This window comes from Ips typographus, linkage group LG10 (genome assembly GCF_016097725.1).
Source record: "Ips typographus isolate SLU linkage group LG10, UJ_Ityp_2.0, whole genome shotgun sequence".
Lineage (NCBI taxonomy): Eukaryota > Metazoa > Arthropoda > Insecta > Coleoptera > Curculionidae > Ips > Ips typographus.
The window spans coordinates 2,801,749-2,821,301 of NC_138431.1; the positions used below are offsets into that span (position 1 = coordinate 2,801,749).

General features: G+C 39.4%; 1 protein-coding gene across 1 annotated transcript in view; it reads right to left on the reverse strand.

Moving 5' to 3' along the window:
• LOC145734368 (uncharacterized) overlaps positions 1 to 19,553 on the reverse strand; it is a 173,172-nt gene that overhangs the window by 13,985 nt on the left and 139,634 nt on the right. Inside the window, exons 8-17 of the mRNA XM_081987648.1 lie at positions 18,839 to 19,382; positions 18,520 to 18,787; positions 18,326 to 18,446; positions 14,837 to 15,032; positions 13,956 to 14,216; positions 11,210 to 11,387; positions 11,024 to 11,141; positions 10,821 to 10,968; positions 9,537 to 9,715; positions 9,180 to 9,390 (exon numbers count right to left, since the gene is read on the reverse strand). Of these exons, the coding sequence (XP_081843774.1) occupies positions 9,180 to 9,390; positions 9,537 to 9,715; positions 10,821 to 10,968; positions 11,024 to 11,141; positions 11,210 to 11,387; positions 13,956 to 14,216; positions 14,837 to 15,032; positions 18,326 to 18,446; positions 18,520 to 18,787; positions 18,839 to 19,382 (2,224 nt within the window). The remainder of the gene's footprint in view (positions 1 to 9,179; positions 9,391 to 9,536; positions 9,716 to 10,820; positions 10,969 to 11,023; positions 11,142 to 11,209; positions 11,388 to 13,955; positions 14,217 to 14,836; positions 15,033 to 18,325; positions 18,447 to 18,519; positions 18,788 to 18,838; positions 19,383 to 19,553) is intronic.

Consider the following 19,553-nt stretch of genomic DNA (forward strand, 5'->3'; position numbering starts at 1 on the left):
AAACTAATAAAAGCTTCGAAAACAGTTTAGAAGCTTCCAAATGTTCTTAAATAAACTCAGAAGCTTACAACTGCTTTTCGTAACAGCCTAGAAGCTTCTTGAACAGCTTCGAAGGTCTTAGAGCAGCCTAAGGCCCTCCAAATGTTCTCCAGTTAGTCTCTCAAAAGTTTATAGAATAGTTCAGAAGCTTTAATATGCTCTTAAAACCGCCTAGAAATATCCAAAAGCTTCTAGAACAGTTTAGAAGCTTCCAGAAGATTTCAAAACTATCTAGCAAGTTTCAGATATACTTGTAAAAGCCTCGAAGGTTCTAAAAACTTCTAGAACAGTTTAGAAGCTTGCGAATGTTCCTAAAACAGCCCAGAAGCTTACAGATGCTCTTCAAACAGCCTAGAAGCTTCTAAAAGCGTCTAGATCATATTAGACTCTTGAAACCGCCAAGAAGCTTCCAAAAGTTCCTCAAACAAACTTCCAGAAACTTTCAAAACTATCTAGCAGCTTCCAGAAGCTCTTAAAATAGCGTAGAAGCTTCTAAACGCTTCTAAAACAGTTTGAAAGCTTCCAAGTGTTCCTAAAACAGCCCATAACCTCACAGCTGTTCTTGAAATAGACTAGAAACTTCTAAATCTTCTTGAAACCGCCTAAAAGCTTCCAAAAGTTACTAAAACAGTCTAGAAGCTTTCAAACCAATCTAGCAGCTTCCAAAGGTTCTTGAAATAGCCTAGAATCTTCCAAAAGCTTCTAGAACAGTTTAGAAGCTTTCAAATGATTCTGAATGATTCTGAAACAGCCTAGAAGCTTCTTGAACAGCTTCGAAAGTTCTAAAGTGGCCTAGAACCTTCCAAATGTTCTCTATTTAGTCTCTCAAAAGTTTTTAGAACAGTTCAGAAGCTTTCAGATGCTCTTAAAACTATCTAGAAACATTCAAAACCTTCTAGAACAGATTAGAAGCTTCAAAATTCTCTTGCAACCGCCTAGAAGCTTTCAGAAACCTTCAAAACTATCTATAGCAGCTTCCAGAAACTCTTAAAATAGCCCAGAAGCTCACAGATGTTCTGGAAATAGCCTAGAATCTTCTAAAAACATCTAGAATAATTTAGAATCTTCGACATTTTCTTGAAACCGCCTAGAAGTGTAAAAAGTTCCTGAAACGCTTCTAAAAGCTTCTAGAACAGTTTAGAAGCTTTCAAATTTTCCTTAAACAGCCCAGAAGCCTACAGATGCTCTTGAAATAGCCTAGAAGCTTCTAAAAGCGTCTAGAGCAGATTAGAAGCTTCCAAATCCTCTTGAAACCGCCAAGAAGCTTTCAAAAGTTTCTCAAACAGTCTAAAATCTTCCAGAAACTTTCAAAACTATCTAGCAGCATCCAGAGGTTCTTGAAATAGCCTAGTAGCTCCTAGAGCAGCCTAAAACCTTCCAAATGCCTTTCTCAAAAGTCTTTAGAAGAGTTTAGAAGCTTTCAGAAGCTCTTAAAACCGTCTAGAAACATTATTCAAAACCTTCTAGAACAGATTTGAAGCTTCAAGTTTCTCTTTCAACAGCCTAGAAGCTTCCAGAAACTTTCAAAAGTATCTATAGCAGCTTCCAGAAACTCTTAAAATAGCCTAGAAATTTCTAAGCGCTTCTAAAACAGTTTGAAAGCTTCCAAGTGTTCCTAAAACAGTCCAGAAGCTCACTGATGTTCTTGAAATAGCCTAGAAACTAATAAAAGCTTCGAAAACAGTTTAGAAGCTTCCAAATGTTCTTAAATAAACTGAGAAGCTTACAACTGCTTTTCGTAACAGCCTAGAAGCTTCTTGAACAGCTTCGAAGGTCTTAGAGCAGCCTAAGACCCTCCAAATGTTCTCCAGTTAGTCTCTCAAAAGTTTATAGAATAGTTCAGAAGTTTTAATAGGCTCTTAACACCGCCTAGAAATATCCAAAAGCTTCTAGAACAGTTTAGAAGCTTCCAAAAGTTTTAAAAACTATCTAGCAAGTTCCAGATATACTTGTGAAAGCCTAGAAGGTTCTAAAAACCTCTAGAACAGTTTAGAAGCTTTCAAATGTTCCTAAAATAGTTCAGAAGCTTGCAGATGCTCTTCAAACAGCCTAGAAGCTTCTAAAAGCGTCTAGAGCAGATTATAAGCTTCCAAATCCTCTTGAAACCGCCAAGAAACTTGCAAAAGTTCCTCCAACAGTCTAAAAACTTCCATAAACTTTCAAAACTATTTATCAGCTTCCAGAGGTTCTTGAAATAGTCTAGAAGCTCTCAAAAGCAGGCTAAAACTTTTCAAATGCTCTCTCAAAACTTTTTAGAACATTGAAACAGCTTTTAGATGCTCTTAAAATCGTCTAGAAGCATTCAAAACCTTCTAGAACAGATTAGAAGCTTCAAAATTCTCTTGCAACCGTCTAGAAGCTTCCAAAAACTTTCAAAACTATCTATAGCACCTTCCAGAAACTCTTAAAATAGACCAGAAGCTCACAGATGTTCTGGAAATAGCATAGAATCTTCTAAAAACATCTAGAATAGTTTAGAATCTTCCAAATCTTCTTGAAACCGCCTAGAAGAATACAAAAGTTCCGGAAACAGTCTAGGAGCATCCAGAAGCTTTAAAAACCAATCTAGCAATTTTCAAAGGTTCCTGAAATAGCCTAGAAGCTTCTAAAAGCTTCTAGAACAATTTAGAAGCTTTCAAATCCTCTTGAAACCGCCAAGGAGCTTTCAAAAGTTTCTCAAACAGTCTAAAATCTTCCAGAAACTTTCAAAACTATCTATCAGCTTGCAGAGGTTCTTGAAATAGCCTAGAAGCTCTTAAAGCAGCCTAAAACCTTACAAATGCTCTCTCAAAAGTTTTTAGAACAGTTCAGAAGCTGTCAGATGCTCTTAAAACCTTCTAGAACAGATTAGAAGCTTCAAAATTCTCTTGCAACCGCCTAGAAGCTTCCAGAAACTTTCAAAACTATCTATAGCAGCTTCCAGAAACTCTTAAAATAGCCCAGAAGCTCACAGATGTTCTGGAAATAGCATAGAATCTTCTAAAAACATCTAGAATAGTTTAGAATCTTCCAAATCTTCTTGAAACCGCCTAGAAGAGTACAAAGGTTCCTGAAACAGTCTAGAAGCTTCCAGAAGCTTTAAAAACCAATCTAGCAGTTTTCAAAGGTTTCTGAAATAGCCTAGAAGCTTCTAAAAGCTTCTAGAACAGTTTAGAAGCGTTAAAATATTTCTAAAACAGTCCAGAAGCTTACATGTGCTCTAGAAATAGCCTAGAAGCTTCTAAAAGCGTCTAGAGCAGATTAGAAGTTTCCAAATCCTCTTGAAACCGCCAAGAAGCTTTCAAAAGTTTCTCAAATAGCCTAGAAACTAATAATAATAATAATAAATTTATTGCCATCAAAATGATACCACGATCACAAAGCAACGTCACATGTTGGTGTTTGAAACACCTAAAGTAAAAGTAGAGTTAACATTTTTTTAAAAATTTAAAACTAGATTGATGTATAAGTGACAGTACATATTTAAAATACAACATTTAATAATATGACAATCACTTAGTAAAATTGAAACAATAATATTGTTTTTCCTTAAGAAAAGTGATGACTCTCTCTCTGAACGAGGCGGCAACCCGAACCCGTCGAATATCACGTGGCAACATGTTGTATGCTTTGATCGCTCTATAAAAAGGGCCTTTTTCGAAGAAACTTGACTGATGTCTGGGTACGCGAAGATCAGTAGCACACCTGGTGCCCATCGACATTTCGGGGGTATAAATATCACAGTTTCTATTAAAAAGCTCAGGGTTTTTCTTCACAAAAACCACCAGTGCCAGAAAATACAATGCCGGAGCAGTTAAAACGTTAAAACTACTAAAATAGGATTTACAACTAGTGGTAGGTTTTAAATTGAATATAGTACGAATGATGCGTTTTTGCGCTATGAATACCGACGATGAGCCGCCGGCTGAAGAACCCCAGAACAGGATACTATATGAGATTAATGGTTGGACACAGGAAATGTAATACATTCGAATCGAATCTAAGGTCAGAACATCTCGGAGTCGGCGCAAAAGAGCGCACATGCTGCTTAGTCTGGAAACAAGGACTTTGCTGTTTATTTCCCAATTTAATTGTGGTTCCAGATAAACTCCTAGAAATTTTGTGCCGCTATCGACTGGAATAGAGCCACCTTTACAGGGAACGTAAAGGGAGTAGTTTTGCTTTTGTTTATCAAAGTTTAGCAACCGAGTCTTTTCAACATTCAATCTCAAGCAGTTTTCCGCGCACCATTCTTTCATGGTTTGTAGCGTTTTTGAGCAAAAAGATGATAGGGTTTTGTTAGTTGAACATGCCAATATGACCGAAGTATCGTCAGCATACTGACAGACCATTCCGTCGTCAACTCGTTCGGACAATTCGTTGACATAAATTATGAATAAGAGTGGACCCAAAATGGATCCCTGCGGGACTCCTTGTGTAATTTTTCTTGACTGAGATATATGTGTAATGCCATTTGACGTTATTGAAACACACTGACTTCTGTTTTGTAGATAAGACTGAACCAATCTAGAACAGACTCCCCTAACACCGTATCCCTCCAGTTTTTGAATTAAAAGTTCATGATTAATATTGTCAAAAGCCTTTGACAAATCGAAATAAATACCAGCTACCTTGTTTTTATTATCTAGATTTTCCATAATATAATTTATTGTATTATATATGGCCAATTCTGTTGACTTTTTTGGTAGAAAACCATACTGATGAGTAGTAAAAATATTAAAAGAGCTAAAATATTTATACAACCGGTCGTACAGTGCCCGTTCGAATATTTTCGAGAGAGAGGGTAAAATTGAGATGGGTCTGTAGTTTTCAACTGATGTAGGTTCTCCGTTCTTGTAGATGGGAACCACTTTGGCCCCTTTTAAACTATCTGGAAAGATACCCGTGGTGAAACTCTCGTTGATTATGTCAGCCAGTGGTTCTGATATAAAATGAGCTACATGTTTCAGGATTTTAACGGGAATCTCGTCCAGACCTGCAGAAAATTTATTTGGCAGGCTCATCAAGAGTCTAAATACTTCACGCTCATCTATGGGATCCAAAAATATTGTAGGGTATTGGAACAAATCTGATACCGGGACAAACTGTAGGTTTGTACTTGAGGCACTGAAGTGAGAGTTGAACAATTCAGATATTCGTCCAGGGTCTGACAGTACGCTGCCACTGTCAACGAGAGTCAACTCGCGCTGTTGCTTTACTTTATTAGTAAGTTTATTAAAAATATTCCAGGCTGATTTACTTTTATTAGTTGAGCTTGAGATTTGACTATCAAAAAGAGCCTTTTTATAATTAGAAAGGAAGTGTCTATATTGTTTACGCTCCCTTTTGTATTGCTGGTAGACTAATGGGCTTTTTGTTTCTTTGTACCATACATAAAGATCTTTAATGTAGTCAGAGTAGTCACTTATCTCTCGACCAATCCAACTTTTAGACTTTTTATTAGTTGTTATGGTACCTACGGGAAATGCCGTATCAAACCAGAAAAATACTGTTTCGAAAAAACTCGCATATTTAGCGTCCGCGCCATCCAGATCTAAAACATCCGACCAAGAAGTTTCAGACATATATTGTACAAATAATGCAATATTTTCTTCTTTAAATGCCCTTCTGTTCACCTTGCACAATCCGGGAAAGTTACCCGCTGATACATTTATCGCCAATAGCTGGCCATAGTGGTCAGACATACAAGTTTTGAGCACTGAGCACTCCATCAACTCAACGTCGATATTCGAAAAAATGTTGTCAATCAGGGTAGAAGAGACGGCACTAACCCTCGTCGGCTCCACGACATGAGGTTTCAAGCCGTAAGATAGCATGAGTTGCAGTAAAGTATCAGTAAGTTTCGAATTATGAAAAAAATCAATGTTAAAATCGCCACAAACAACTGCATGCCCACGTGCGACGCATACCCCACGCAATAGTTCGTCCAAATCAGAGAGAAAGTCATTTGTGTCGCCAGCAGGCGACCTATATACACAGATAAGGATACACTCGCTATCCAACATATTAAATTTAGAAATACAAAACTCGAATACTCTTTCTTTTGACTGAACGCTAGTGGATACCTCAGACGCAACTACATTCTGACAAAATATAGCTGTCCCACCCCCTCTATACACCGTTCGAGAAGAGTAGCTTATAAGGTTATAATCACTTAAATGGAGCTTTTCGATATCACTATGTTGAAGCCAGTGTTCAGATAAACAGAGCAAATCAGGCTTTACTTGAGACAAAAGAACTTCCAATTCCAACACTTTGTTGTTAATACTTTGAGCGTTTATGTGAAAGATTTTTAGAGAATTTTCATTCAAATTACCTGTCCTATCTGGGTTGTTGGATTGTGTTGCTGGTCTAAAAAATTCTTCCCCCTTCCAAAGTTGAATCTTTCATAAGCAACTCCTGCTGGCCAGAACTGCTCTGCATAAATAGCCTCCTTGAACTCCGGTGGTACCCCTACCATAAAGCATTGTTTTCTTGATTTTGACTCTTTTGGAACACACTTTTTTACTACGACATTCTCAGGGATTGAGTTTGTACGTTTTACAATGTATTCCTTTATTGTAGTATCCTCTACATGCTCATTTATTTTGTGTACAAAAAGCCAAATCTTTTTGTTATTGTTCGAAGGTGATGTGTTAAACGTTTCGCAGTCACTTGCGTCCGTATTGGAACCTACGAAAGGATTTCTCTTCCGCTTCTGATTAGTTTTTCGTCCGCGGTACCGGGGAAATTCAAATTCAGAGTCGCCCGTTTCCTGATCAGCATTGAAAACGTCAATCTCGGGTGTTTTCGATGTTTTACCGGTGTTTTGGTCATTCCAATTATTTTCACATGTACGGGATTCCTTTGCGGCGTTGTGTTTATGTTTATTCTCAGTGTTGACGCTTAGAGATGGCAAACGTTCGGATTTATCAGCATTTGTACGGCCGTTCTTATCATCGGGTCGTAATCTAACGGTTTTTTGTGATTGTTGTGTTTGATTGCTTACCATAGTGATTGGATCTGATTTCTTCAATTTTCCTTCCAGGTAATTGGCCTTCTCCTTCCACAAATTGCAGTTTTCTTCCAATAATGAATACTTTTGTTCTAATTCCTTAATAATTTTCAATAGATAGAATGTTTCATTGCCAATAACAGTTTTAACTTCATCGGATTCCACAGCTGTATGTTTACAAATAGCTTTTTTTAAAGATGCCGCCTGGATTAAGCAGGCAGGATGGAAAGCCTCCAGACACTTTGAACACTTTACCGTATTAACCACAGTTTTATTACAATAATTACACTGGATATCGCTTACACTTTTGGAGCGAACTACAAGCGCGTCCTTAGTCGGCGCCATCTTTCACTCGAAAACAGTTTAGAAATAAAAGCTTCGAAAACAGTTTAGAAGCTTCCAAATGTTCTTAAATAAACTCAGAAGCTTACAACTGCTTTTCGTAACAGCCTAGAAGCTTCTTGAACAGCTTCGAAGGTCTTAGAGCAGCCTAAGGCCCTCCAAATGTTCTCCAGTTAGTCTCTCAAAAGTTTATAGAATAGTTCAGAAGCTTTAATATGCTCTTAAAACCGCCTAGAAATATCCAAAAGCTTCTAGAATAGTTTAGAAGCTTCCAGAAGATTTCAAAACTATCTAGCAAGTTTCAGATATACTTGTAAAAGCCTCGAAGGTTCTAAAAACTTCTAGAACAGTTTAGAAGCTTGCGAATGTTCCTAAAACAGCCCAGAAGCTTACAGATGCTCTTCAAACAGCCTAGAAGCTTCTAAAAGCGTCTAGATCATATTAGACTCTTGAAACCGCCAAGAAGCTTCCAAAAGTTCGTCAAACAAACTTCCAGAAACTTTCAAAACTATCTAGCAGCTTCCAGAAGCTCTTAAAATAGCGTAGAAGCTTCTAAACGCTTCTAAAACAGTTTGAAAGCTTCCAAGTGTTCCTAAAACAGCCCATAAACTCACAGCTGTTCTTGAAATAGACTAGAAACTTCTAAATCTTCTTGAAACCGCCTAAAAGCTTCCAAAAGTTACTAAAACAGTCTAGAAGCTTTCAAACCAATCTAGCAGCTTCCAAAGGTTCTTGAAATAGCCTAGAATCTTCCAAAAGCTTCTAGAACAGTTTAGAAGCTTTCAAATGATTCTGAATGATTCTGAAACAGCCTAGAAGCTTCTTGAACAGCTTCGAAAGTTCTAAAGTGGCCTAGAACCTTCCAAATGTTCTCTATTTAGTCTCTCAAAAGTTTATAGAACAGTTCAGAAGCTTTTATACATGCTTTTAAAACCGTCTAGAAATATCCAAAAGCTTCTGGAACAGTTAGAAGCTTCCAAAAATATCTAGCAGGTTCCAGATATACTTGTAAAAGCTTTCAAATGTTCCTGAAACAGCCCAGAATCTTACAGATGCTCTTCAAACAGCCTAGAAGTTTCTAAAAGCGTTTAGAGCAGATTAGAAGCTTCCAAATCCTTTTTAAACCGCCAATAAGCTTCCAGAAGCTTTCGAAACTATCTAGCAGCTTCAAGAGGCACTTGAAATAGTTTAGAAGCTTTTAAAGATTTCTAGAACAGTTTAGAAGCTTCTAGGCTGTTTCAAAAGCATTAGTGCGCTTCTGGGCTGTTTTAAAGGAACATTTGAAAGATTCTAAACTGTCCTAGCAGATTTTAGAAGGTTCTAGACTATTTTAAGTGCCTCTGGAAGCTGCTAGATAGTCTTGAAAGCTTCTGGAAGCTTATAGACGGTTTTAAGATGATTCGGAAGCCACCAAAACTGTGCTACAGCCTTGTAGAAACTTTTAGGAGCTTCTAGGCTGTCACAGGTGCCTCTTGAAGCTGCTATAAAGTTTCTAAAGCTTCTGGAAGTTTCTAGGCGGTTTCAAAAAGAATGATTTGGAAGCTTTGAAACTGTACTAGAAGCTTTTAGAAGTTTCTGGGCTATTACAATAGCTTCTGGAAGCTTTGAGACCGCTTTAGAACCTTATGGAAGCTTCTAGGCGATTGCAAGAGGATTTGGAAGCTTCTAAACTGTTTCAAGAGCATGTATTAAGTTTCTGGACTGTTTTAGGAACATTTAGGCGCTTCTAAACTGTTCTAGCATTTAAAAATTCTACAAGTATTGCAGCACAAGGAAACAAAACTTAATTAATATTGATAAGCACCTGAATGTCCGACGGTGAGGACCTCTAGTGGCAGGGAGCCCCTGCGCCGAGCCAGCAGCGCGTCGGTACTCTGCCCCGGGGAAACACGACGGTGGAGTTGCGCACAAAAACGGGCCAGAACGTCGGAACCGCCCCCCACGTCGCCGCTTACCGTCTCCGGACCGCCACTGCTGCGCCTGCGCAACTGCTTCTTACCGCGACCGCCTCTCGCCTGTAAATCACAATTTTTTTATTTCTCCGAAATGTGTGTCTTCAAACTAGAGAGGTCTTTAGAATGTGACAGGAACCTGCCATTCTGTCACATTCTATCAACACGTCTCTCGATAATTCCCTGCTTTTAGGAACTGTATAACTTACCTTTCCGTTAAGACTAGTATGTCGAGTAAATTCGAATCTATTACCCGTACCAGTTGGTGGTAAGTCAACTGGGGCTGAACCCCTTCTTTGGTACTGCCAAAACGTTCGGGTCGTTTCGACGGGAGTCATGCTAGTGTGGCCCGATGTTGTTCTATTGCCGTTATCTTCGTCTGATGTCCCTAAAAAATGAAAAACCAAGTAGAATGTTTTGTTGATTAAGCAAGCCAATGTGCGAACTGGCGAGGTTGGAAAGCGATATCCTTGACAATTCGTGACCGAACTTCCCCAACCGTGGACAAAAACTTGCAACAGGAACAGGAAAAACAAATCCTGCATAGACCATATAAATAGCCTACGTTTAATCATTGAACAGTCAGTGGAGTTCCGAACTCCATTATATTTGGTCTTTATTGATTTTGAGAGGGCTTTCGATACACTATCGCATCAGGCAGTGTGGAAGCTTCTCAGAAAAACTGGCATTCCAATCAAAGTGATTGAAATTATAAAACAGCTTTATTCAAGCGGAGTGAAGCAGAGCTGTGTCCTCTCTCCAATGCTCTTTAATATGGTGCAGGATTCCGTCCTCCGCAAAGCTAATGACCAGGACAGAGGAATAAGATGAGGCTTCAACGGCCGGCTAGAGGACCTAGAATACGCCGACGATACCTATTTTCTGGCCCACTCCTTGAGCTTGTCAGACTTAGTGAAGAAGCCATGAAAGTTGGTCTTAAGATCAATATCAACATATTGAGAAACCAACCAATCGAACTAGTCGAATACACATCTTGGAAGTGTAATTGGCAAGGAGGGTGGCACAGATACGGATATTAAAACCAGAATACGCGAGGAGTGCCTTTGGAATGCTTAGCAAGGTCTGGAGCTCTCACACCACCAACACAAAAATACTTATCTCCAATACAAACGTAAAATCTGTTCTTTTTTACGGATGCGAAACATGGAAAACCCCTAATCCAGTGCTCTGCTCATGCTGCATTTCAAATGAGGAGCTCTGGAGAAGAACAAACCAGATTCCGACCGATACAAGCGTAAAATGGCTGGGCCACACCCTTAGAAAACCTGAAAATAGCCCGAGTGGTCCTAAAGTAGAATCCCCAGGGCAAAGACAACTTGGAAAAGAACGATATTAAGTGAAACACGTAAAATAAACAAATCGCGGCAAAAAGTCAAAATGCATGACAGGAATAGAGTCCGATGGAGAAACTTTGTTGCTCCGCCATAGAATGATGGGAATATTTGATATTGATTGAAGGTAAAAGTACTTACGAAAATGACGAGCCATTTCAACAGGAACAGAACCTCTGCGCAAAGCTTGAACGTCGCTGATGGTAAATCCTCCGCCTGCAGAGGACACCATTTCATCCGGTTTTGAAACGGGAGCAAACACCGGAGCTGAACCTCTTCGAGAGGTACTCTGCAAAACGATTTACCACATAAACAATCAAATTTCCTCTCGACCAGCTACTTACAGCAGTCTGCAGCTTTTTCGGATCCAAATTCTCTTTTTCGCCACTTTCAGACAACTTTACCCTTTTCTCTTTGTCCTTTTCCGTTACGCAAGTGTCAGTCTCCCTTTTGTTATTATTGCTAAAAAACCCAACAAAATTTGCATTACCCAACCATAAATTGACGGAACGGAAGAAAGTGTAACTTACCTATACGATTTTGATTCGCTCGACAAGAGTAAATCAGGCGGCCGACTGTTGTTGGGACTCAGAACCGCAATTGAGGGTATTGTATAGTTCTGAGCAGTTTGGGCCGGTTGAGGAGTATTGCCGCTTCTAGGCGATACGTTTCCGTGGGAACTGTGAGACGAACTGGATCTACTGTCTCCTGTAATTACCCATATTCAGTAAATTGGTTCTTTAAACTACAAAAATTATAATACAGGGTGTTCTGCTGTTTTGTAACAAGGCTTTAACCACGTCTTTTACATCCAAAAATAAGCGTAACTTCTGGGGAAAGATATATTCAAGAAATTGTTTCTTTAGAAAATACAAGGTGGTAGGTAGAGCTAGACGCAAGGTCTTGGCAGAAAAAGTTAGATCAAGCTTGTTTAAACACCAAGCCAGAACCAAAAGTCCCAAGGCAGGGTAGAAGAACAAGTAAGTGGAGCTACCAGGTTAGCGTCTCTTCTCTAGACTTGGTCTTCCCGCTCACCAGACTTTCTTCTACTTCTTCTTCAGCCTTCAATGGAGGAGAATGAGAGAATGTTTGGGGTTTATAATAAGCTCCTTGGAAGAACCAACAGGAGAATAAAAGACAGGAGGTGGATATGGAAGGCGGTTGAAAGACCTCTGCGTTTAATGAGATGTGGAGAAGTGCTATAACGGATGATAGAGAAGAACTTTTGGAGATGATGATGATGCGATGTATGGATGGGAACTTCAGAATGTTGTGTCTAACGGCCTAACCTTTGAGAGTGCGAATGGAAGGAGCTGGGTGGATTTGACGTGGATGAAATAATGACATTCAGGGTAAAAAGTAGAGTGGGAATGAGAGAGACAAGCAAACGGAAATACGATTTTGGGGGGTCAAACTGGAAACACTTTTGAAAGCGTTTGGGAGGTTTTTAGTGGTAAAAGCTTGAGTTTTGCCAAAGGTTTGTTAAAAAACAAAAAAAGGTAAAAGGGAAAGAAATTGAACTGAAAAGAAGAAGAACTAAAAACAAGCCACATAGGAAAAGGAAAAGAGAAGTAGAAGAACACAGAAAATAACAATTTGAAAAATTGGGGGGAAATGGGGTGTTAAAAGGGGGTAGTCCACATGCGAAGGAAATGACTGGGACAATGAATTGATTATCACTCTGGACTGAGAGAGGGTGAGAGAATAGAAAAGGAGGGGTACGGGGAGTACAGAGGCTCAGGCGTAATGAGTGAAAGGTGTGATATGGTTTTTAGTGAGGAAGAAGTCAAAAGGGTCATTAGGAACCTGAAAGAAAAGAAAAAACGCGTGCGGCAACGATAGGGTTTATAATGAATGTATGAAATATCTGATGGTGGAGTGAAAGGAGGGCTTATAGAAAGTGTTAGCCGGTTGGGATCTTTCCTAAAGTGTGGAATTGAGCGAGGCTGTCTTCTTAAACCAGGCGGGTACAGGCCAATCAGCTTGCTGACCGAGTTGGGAAAAATCTTAGGCAAGCTGGTGAAAAAATGGACTTGGTATGAAAGGGAGGGGAGGACGAGTAAGAGGCAGTTTGGGTTCAGGAGATCAAAGGACACGGTCGACGCTTTGAAGCAGATTATAGAGAAAGTGGAAGAGTATAACAGGAGGAAGTGGCACGTGCTGGTGGTCACGCTGGACCTGAAGAAGGCCTTCAAAATGGCGTGACCACCTTCCGCGGACGAGACGTCTGGGGCAGATATCCTGAGACTTCCGAGTGAGAGGGAGGTAGTGAGTAGAAGGATTGTGTCCGCAAGGTTCAAGTTTAGGACCGATTCTGCGGCTTGTGTGTATGAATGAGTGGCTGAAGAGCATCGGGAGGGAAGATGCAAGAAGAAGCGTGTATGGGCAGGCATTTTCCGACGATCATTCTGCTGGTTGCCGGCGTGTCTGTCAGAGAAATAGTGATATATGGAAAGTCTGTAAAGAATGAAAAAGAGAGGGGGGAATTGACCATTATCTTAAATTCTCAGGACAGTGCGATTTACTGGGAGTGAAACTAGATAGGAAACGTCTATTCGGGGTCGACGCAAGTGTCACACAGGGTTTCACAAGGATAACGGTGGTGGGTGCGATGGGGGAGGAAAAGGTAAGCTGAGGGCAATAGAAGAAGAAATAAATGTTGCGAGAGAAGATGGGAAAGAAGCGTATGAGATTATAACGAATAGTCATGTGGCAAGGGCTCTAGCCTACACAGAGTGGTTGAGAGAATGGGAGAGAAAGTGGCTGATTTAAACATGAAAGGTTGGGATATAAGGATTGTGTAAACAGATAGGGGAAACAAGGATGTCAAGGAGGCAGACCGATTGGCTGGGAGGGCGAGTGCAAATTGGTAGGTAAGAAGACCTCAATGCTACCGATCTGGAATATAGGAAGGTTAAGAAAAAAATGGTGGAGTGGATTATGACGGAGTGGCAGAAGAAGTGGGACACCTCGGTAGAAGGGTGTATGAGGTGTGTAAGAAGGTTGGAAGGGATACATTGGCTGACAGAGTAGGGGGTTGTCCCCCTTCCAAAACGCCGCCTATCTATTGGTTGGTAGGCGTTTAGCTTGTTACTGATAGTTTTGGCAAGAAGTTTGTAGACAACTTAGCACAGGTGCAATATAAAGGCTGTTCGGTCGGTAGTTCTCTATGTCGGTGTTATCACCTTTCCTGATAAGTAGAGGTACTTCCGCGTTAAGCGACGCGTCTGGTATTCTTCCCTGAGTTAAAACTATTTGAATCTAGGACTAATCTACCTTCGTGGGACGTTTCTGGACAAGTAGACATTTCAACAGTGGCACTCATGTATCGCATGCGCATATAAGGTTGGGGAGGGGGAAACGTTTGCTGTCTGGTCAGACATTTGGCGGTAGCCCCGGCTGTAGCTTGCGCAGCTCTTTCTGCGGCACTCTGTAGCACGGACGTCAGATGCCGGATGGCTGTTGTGCTCGACATGGAAGCGATCGAAGGTTCTGGCAGAAGGTTTTCAGCACTTAATGGCCGCTCAGGATTTTCTTCTGCAAATTATTATGGTACAATTAATACCTAACGAGTATCTAACAGTATTTCTCTGTTTCATTAGTAAAAGCTGGCAAGAAAAACAATCTGAATGAAATATCTAATGAGAGGCTGACAAAGCGACAATGACAGAAAAGGTCGTGAAATGCCTGGCGACAATATAGTTTCAACAAGACGATGTCTCTTCTCTTTCTATAATTAGGTAAATATTTTGTTCCGCATTCAGCTGGATTCGAACCAACTGTACCTTATAGCTTCTCAGAAGCTGGATTTAATCCATTTCACTAAATATTAAGTTGCAAGTTCAGTCATATTTGAAGAGTTAAAGCAAAAGCTCAATTTACTCAGAAAGTTGTGTAAAGTACAACTGACCCTGAATAATACTCAACCAATTTTCCACTGAATGGATTTTATGAATCATTTAAAATAAAAAGGCAGCATTATTAGCACGAAGCAGCATTTAAGAATAACACAAAAACTGAAACTCGAAAGCGCAAACTTTTACTCACAAATTGATATGAAAATTGACAATTTTGGTTCTTAGATTTCCGAAATGCTATCGAAACAAATAGCATTCGGGCTGTCCTGCAACAACAACAAATTACTGAAATACTCTTACCAGAAGAATGATACGGACTTCCGCTACTTAGAACCGACGACTGCGATCCGTACTGGAGGAGTTCGTCCTCTTCTCTCAAGCCGCTTGAGGCCCTCGATTCGGTTTGAGGAGAAACGGGAGATCTTCCTTGTGTTGCTCTTATAATCGCCGTAGATGGTAAGCTTTCTCTTCTGTAGATTGTTCTTGGAAGTTGCGGCTGGAATTTAATAAAGAATTGATAGTGATTTTAGAGTGTCTCTAGTTATGATAATATTTTACTAAGACAGACCAATCAGGTGTAAGGAACACTTTAGAAAGGATGTTGGATAGGTGTTAAGCAGAGGAGGTTTTAAATTCTTACAAGGAACTGTTGTTGGACGTGAAAGGCAACCATTGGTATGATTTGTAAACCTTTTAAATGCAGAAACACTGGGTTGCTGCTGTTTCGGACAACAGTCGAAGAAAACTGACTACAAGGCGTCCCTCTTTGATTCGCTTGGTTATAGGTGAGCTTTTAGACGGAAAAATATAGGCAAATCTTTTTCTTCTCTCTTGGACACTCCATTGTGTCTTCGATGTGTTCTTTGTGTGTTTTGGCTCCAGGACTGCTCTTCTTCAAGCTTTGAATTTTCCTGGTCTTCTGCCCTATGTCTTGCTTTTAAGACCTGTTTGATCCCGAAGCAACTTTTTCAGTTTTTACTTTAGATGGATGGATTAAAAGATACTTCGTCTTCACATTCTTCTTTCCAGTGACTTCTGTATCACTGGAACAAGTTGTTACTTCAGCTGAAGACTCTTTTTTCGGTATTTGTACTTCTTCTTGCACTTCTGCCCTTTAGGTTTGAGTTTTACGATAACGTCCTTATCAACCTCTTCCTCTTTCACTGGAACAAGTTGCTTTACTTTGACCTGGTCTATGCCTTCTTCATTTACTTTCTCTTATTTAGTAGAAATTACAATTTCGCTTTCTACTTCATGTTCTTTGATGAAGTAAGTCAAACTATCAAAATTTGGGTTTTAGGGTGAAAAGTAAGTCAGTGAAAAGATCCTAAAAAATGCTACCAAAATGAGCCTAGCTCTTCATGGAACTGAGTTATGACAATAAATGAAGCTAAACTGTCAAAGATTGGATTTTTCGGGTTTTGTGTACATTTTGACCGCTTGTATCGTCATCAGGGTTAAAGTAACGACCGAGTAAAGTAAGCCAGTGAAACCAGCTTGAAAAATGCTACAAATTGCACCAAAAAATAAGCTCTGTAGCTCTTAGCCTAGCTACGAGATGAATAACCTCTTTAAGGTGTCTCCGGAAGGTCTTCCATAGAAAAACCGTTATTTTGAAATTAATAAAACATTTTTAAAGCCTCGGAAGCTTCATGGAAGGTTTGTAAAGTGTTATTTGGAGATTTTGTACCAATTTAATGGTTTCGAGTCACATAAAGGATAAAAAACCTATTTAAGTAGTCTTTGAAGGGTCTTCTACAGAAAAACCGTTATTTTGAAATTGAAAATACATTTTTAAGGGCCTTGGAACTGTATGAATTGTTTTAAAATGGTTATTGCTTCAGTTCACTAAAAACCTAAATAGACTCTCTTAAGAATGTTTTGAACAGACTTCCATAGAAAAAAAACCGTTATTTTTAAACTGAAAAAGCGTTCTTAAGTCGTCTGGAACTTCATAAAGATGCAATTTGGATATTTTGTACCAATTTCATAGTCCCAGACGAAAAAAACGCTAAAACCATAAGCAAGACCTTCTTGAATAGTCTCTGAAGGGTCTCCCCTAAAAAATCGTTATTTTGAAACTGAAAACACATTTTTAAGACTTCTGAAGCTTTATAGGCGGTTTGACAGTGTAATTTAGTGATTATGTGCTCAGTTTAGTGCCTTAGATAACTGCAAACATGAGCAGAACCATCTTAAGGAATCTTTGAGGGTTTTTATATAGAAAAAGCGTTATTTTAAATTTGAAAAACATAAGAACAATTTTAGAGCGTGTGGAACTGCATGAATGGTTTGCAAATTGTCGTAAAGTGTATTTTGGTAATTTTATGTCCACTTCATTGTCTCAGATCACTGAAAACACGAGAATAACCTCTTTAAGGTGTCTCCGGAAGGTCTTGAATAGTAAAACCGCTATTTTGAAATTATTAAAACATTTTTACGACCTCTGGAGCTTCATGGAAGGTTTCCAAACAGTTGTTAAGTATAATTTGGTGATTTTTTTTTACATTTTATTGTCTTAAACCACTGAAATAATGAAAAAAAACCTTTTTAAGAAACCTGTTTTAGTAAAACCGTTATTTTGAAATTGGAAAACATTTTTCAGACCTCTGGAACTGTTTAAAAGGTTGGTAAATAGTCGTTAATACCAATTTGGTGATTTTCTGTTAGGTATATTGCCTCAGACCACTGAAAATATTAAAAAAATTTTTTAAGGAATTTTTGAAAAGTTTTCCATAGAAAAACCGTTATTTTAAAATTAAAAAAACATATTTAAGACGTCTGGAGCTTCATCAAATTGCAATTTGGATATTTCGTAGCAATTTGATCGTCCCATACCACTAAAACCATGAGAAAAACCTTTTTAGGGCAGTCTTCCATACAAAAACCGTTATTTTGATTTTCTAAAAAACGTTTTTAAAACCTCTGAAGCTTTGCAAACAGTTGTAAAGTGTAATTAAGTGATTTTGTGCTCAATTTATTGTCTCAGAAGACTGAGAAAAGAACAGGACCCCCTTAAGGAGACTTTGAAGATGCTTCTATAGAAGAGACCGTTATTTTGAAACTAAATAAATATTTTGAAAGCCTCTGAATCTTTACAGAGGGTTTGCAAATTGTTGTAAGTGTTATTTGGAGATTTTGTACCAATTTCACCATCTCAAACTGTTGAAAGCATGAAATAGACCTTTTTAAGGCGTCTTCCATAGTAAAACGTTTTTGACGTCGAACAGTGTCGGTTTTCTTTTAAAATTTCTGGACAATTAGCCAGCTCAACAGATTGAACAACTCTGTCGTTTGTTAACAGAAATTTCTCTGCACAAAAGATACTTTCCTTAAAGAACTTTTAATGTAGTTAAGCAATTTTTTGTTAAGTTGTCTCCTGTAAAAAGTTTTTTCCAGATTCAAGCTAGGAACTCAGGAACAAGTGCTTCTTTAGTTTAAAAGTATTTCTTTCAAACTGCGCCAGGTGTTAGCGAGTTATACAAATCTAAAGTTGGCCCCAGACTTCCCGGAAGGCAGGTAATGCTTTTGGGTCATTATTAACCAAGTTTCTGAGCAATCCCACAAAAGTTTTCTTGTGAAGAACACCAAATCTCGATTTAACTAAGGAAGAAGATTTTGATGTAGATGCTACAGATGCTTGAGAAATAGTTGGTTTTGTCCAAGTTATAACAATTTTCAATGAACCGCTAGTTCAGGATTCAGCAAAGTTTTGCAGACTTTCCAAAATAGGAACTTTCATTGGAGCACAACTGCAAGAAGGTTGAAAATTGTAAATCAAAATATTACCTGATGTCGTGGAGATCCAGACGAACTGACAACTGGCAGTTCCATGTGAACTGGAACGGAATGTCGCCGGACGCCCAAAGACTCCAACGTTGGCACAGCGAGTGATTGTCTTCGTATTTCTCTGTGACGCACATAACAAGGTTACCAAGGAACAGAACACTAGTATTAAAATGAAAAATGTTAATAAAACTTACTTGGATGGAGGCGGAGCAATAAAATCTTGTATACTAGCGCTATTCTCAGCAGAAGACCTTTTCGCAGGTTCTTCCTCCTCCACTTCACTATTATCCGGTTCAGCGTCGGACAATTCAGTCTGAGTCTCTTCAGCTTGTTCTTTACGTTCTTGTTCCTCCCACCGCCTGCGGTTGGAGTCCAACATTTCAATCATATGAGTCGATAAGGGACTGCGCATGAACCGGTGCCATTCGGAAAACAACGGCGTCACCACACACCGAAAAAACCCTACTTAACTCTTACGATTACTTCAGAAAAACTATTAACAGTGCTACTAACCGACTTGGATTCGGGCTACCGAAGTGGATTGCTGATCGCAACTTGGCGTAACCGGTAGTCCGAGTTCCCGTTCAAATTCCCCTTGCCTGAAGAACTCGTCGCACACCTTCAAAGACCATTTATGCGAAATATCCCAGGGACGAGTGGGATTCGATATGTCCGCGCATTTTAACGCGATCTGCAATATAAACTGGCGATGTTCGGGTTGCCGCAAATCCAAACTGTCCTCCTCGATATGCCGGTGGAATCGTGTCAAAAACTCCTGCTGCCTGTTTATGTCGGTGGCTAGGATCAGTTCCCGTATCAACTGTTCCAGTTCGCCTCGATAAGGTAGAAGTTGCTCGGCAACTCCACTTTCTAGCAGGCATCCGACCGCGGATCTCCAATGGTGATTCTCCAGCACCGACATGTTCTGATACAGAATAGCCAGATGATTCGAGGTGGTGATGAGAAAGTGCTGATTTACGCCCGGATGATCCAAATCGTGCGCCACGGCACCGATCAGTGACGCCATTATTTCGAGTGGCGTCAGGTGTCGTTTGATCTGAAGAAAAATATTCTATGAAACAGTGATTAACAGCGAAAAATAGGTATCAATTTACTAATTTCTGTTGAATATTTAGCTTTCCGCAACCTTCCTATACAATTAAACCACTCTTTATCTAAAGATCTTCCTGAATACCTCGCTCTCTCCATTCGATTACAATTTTCACGC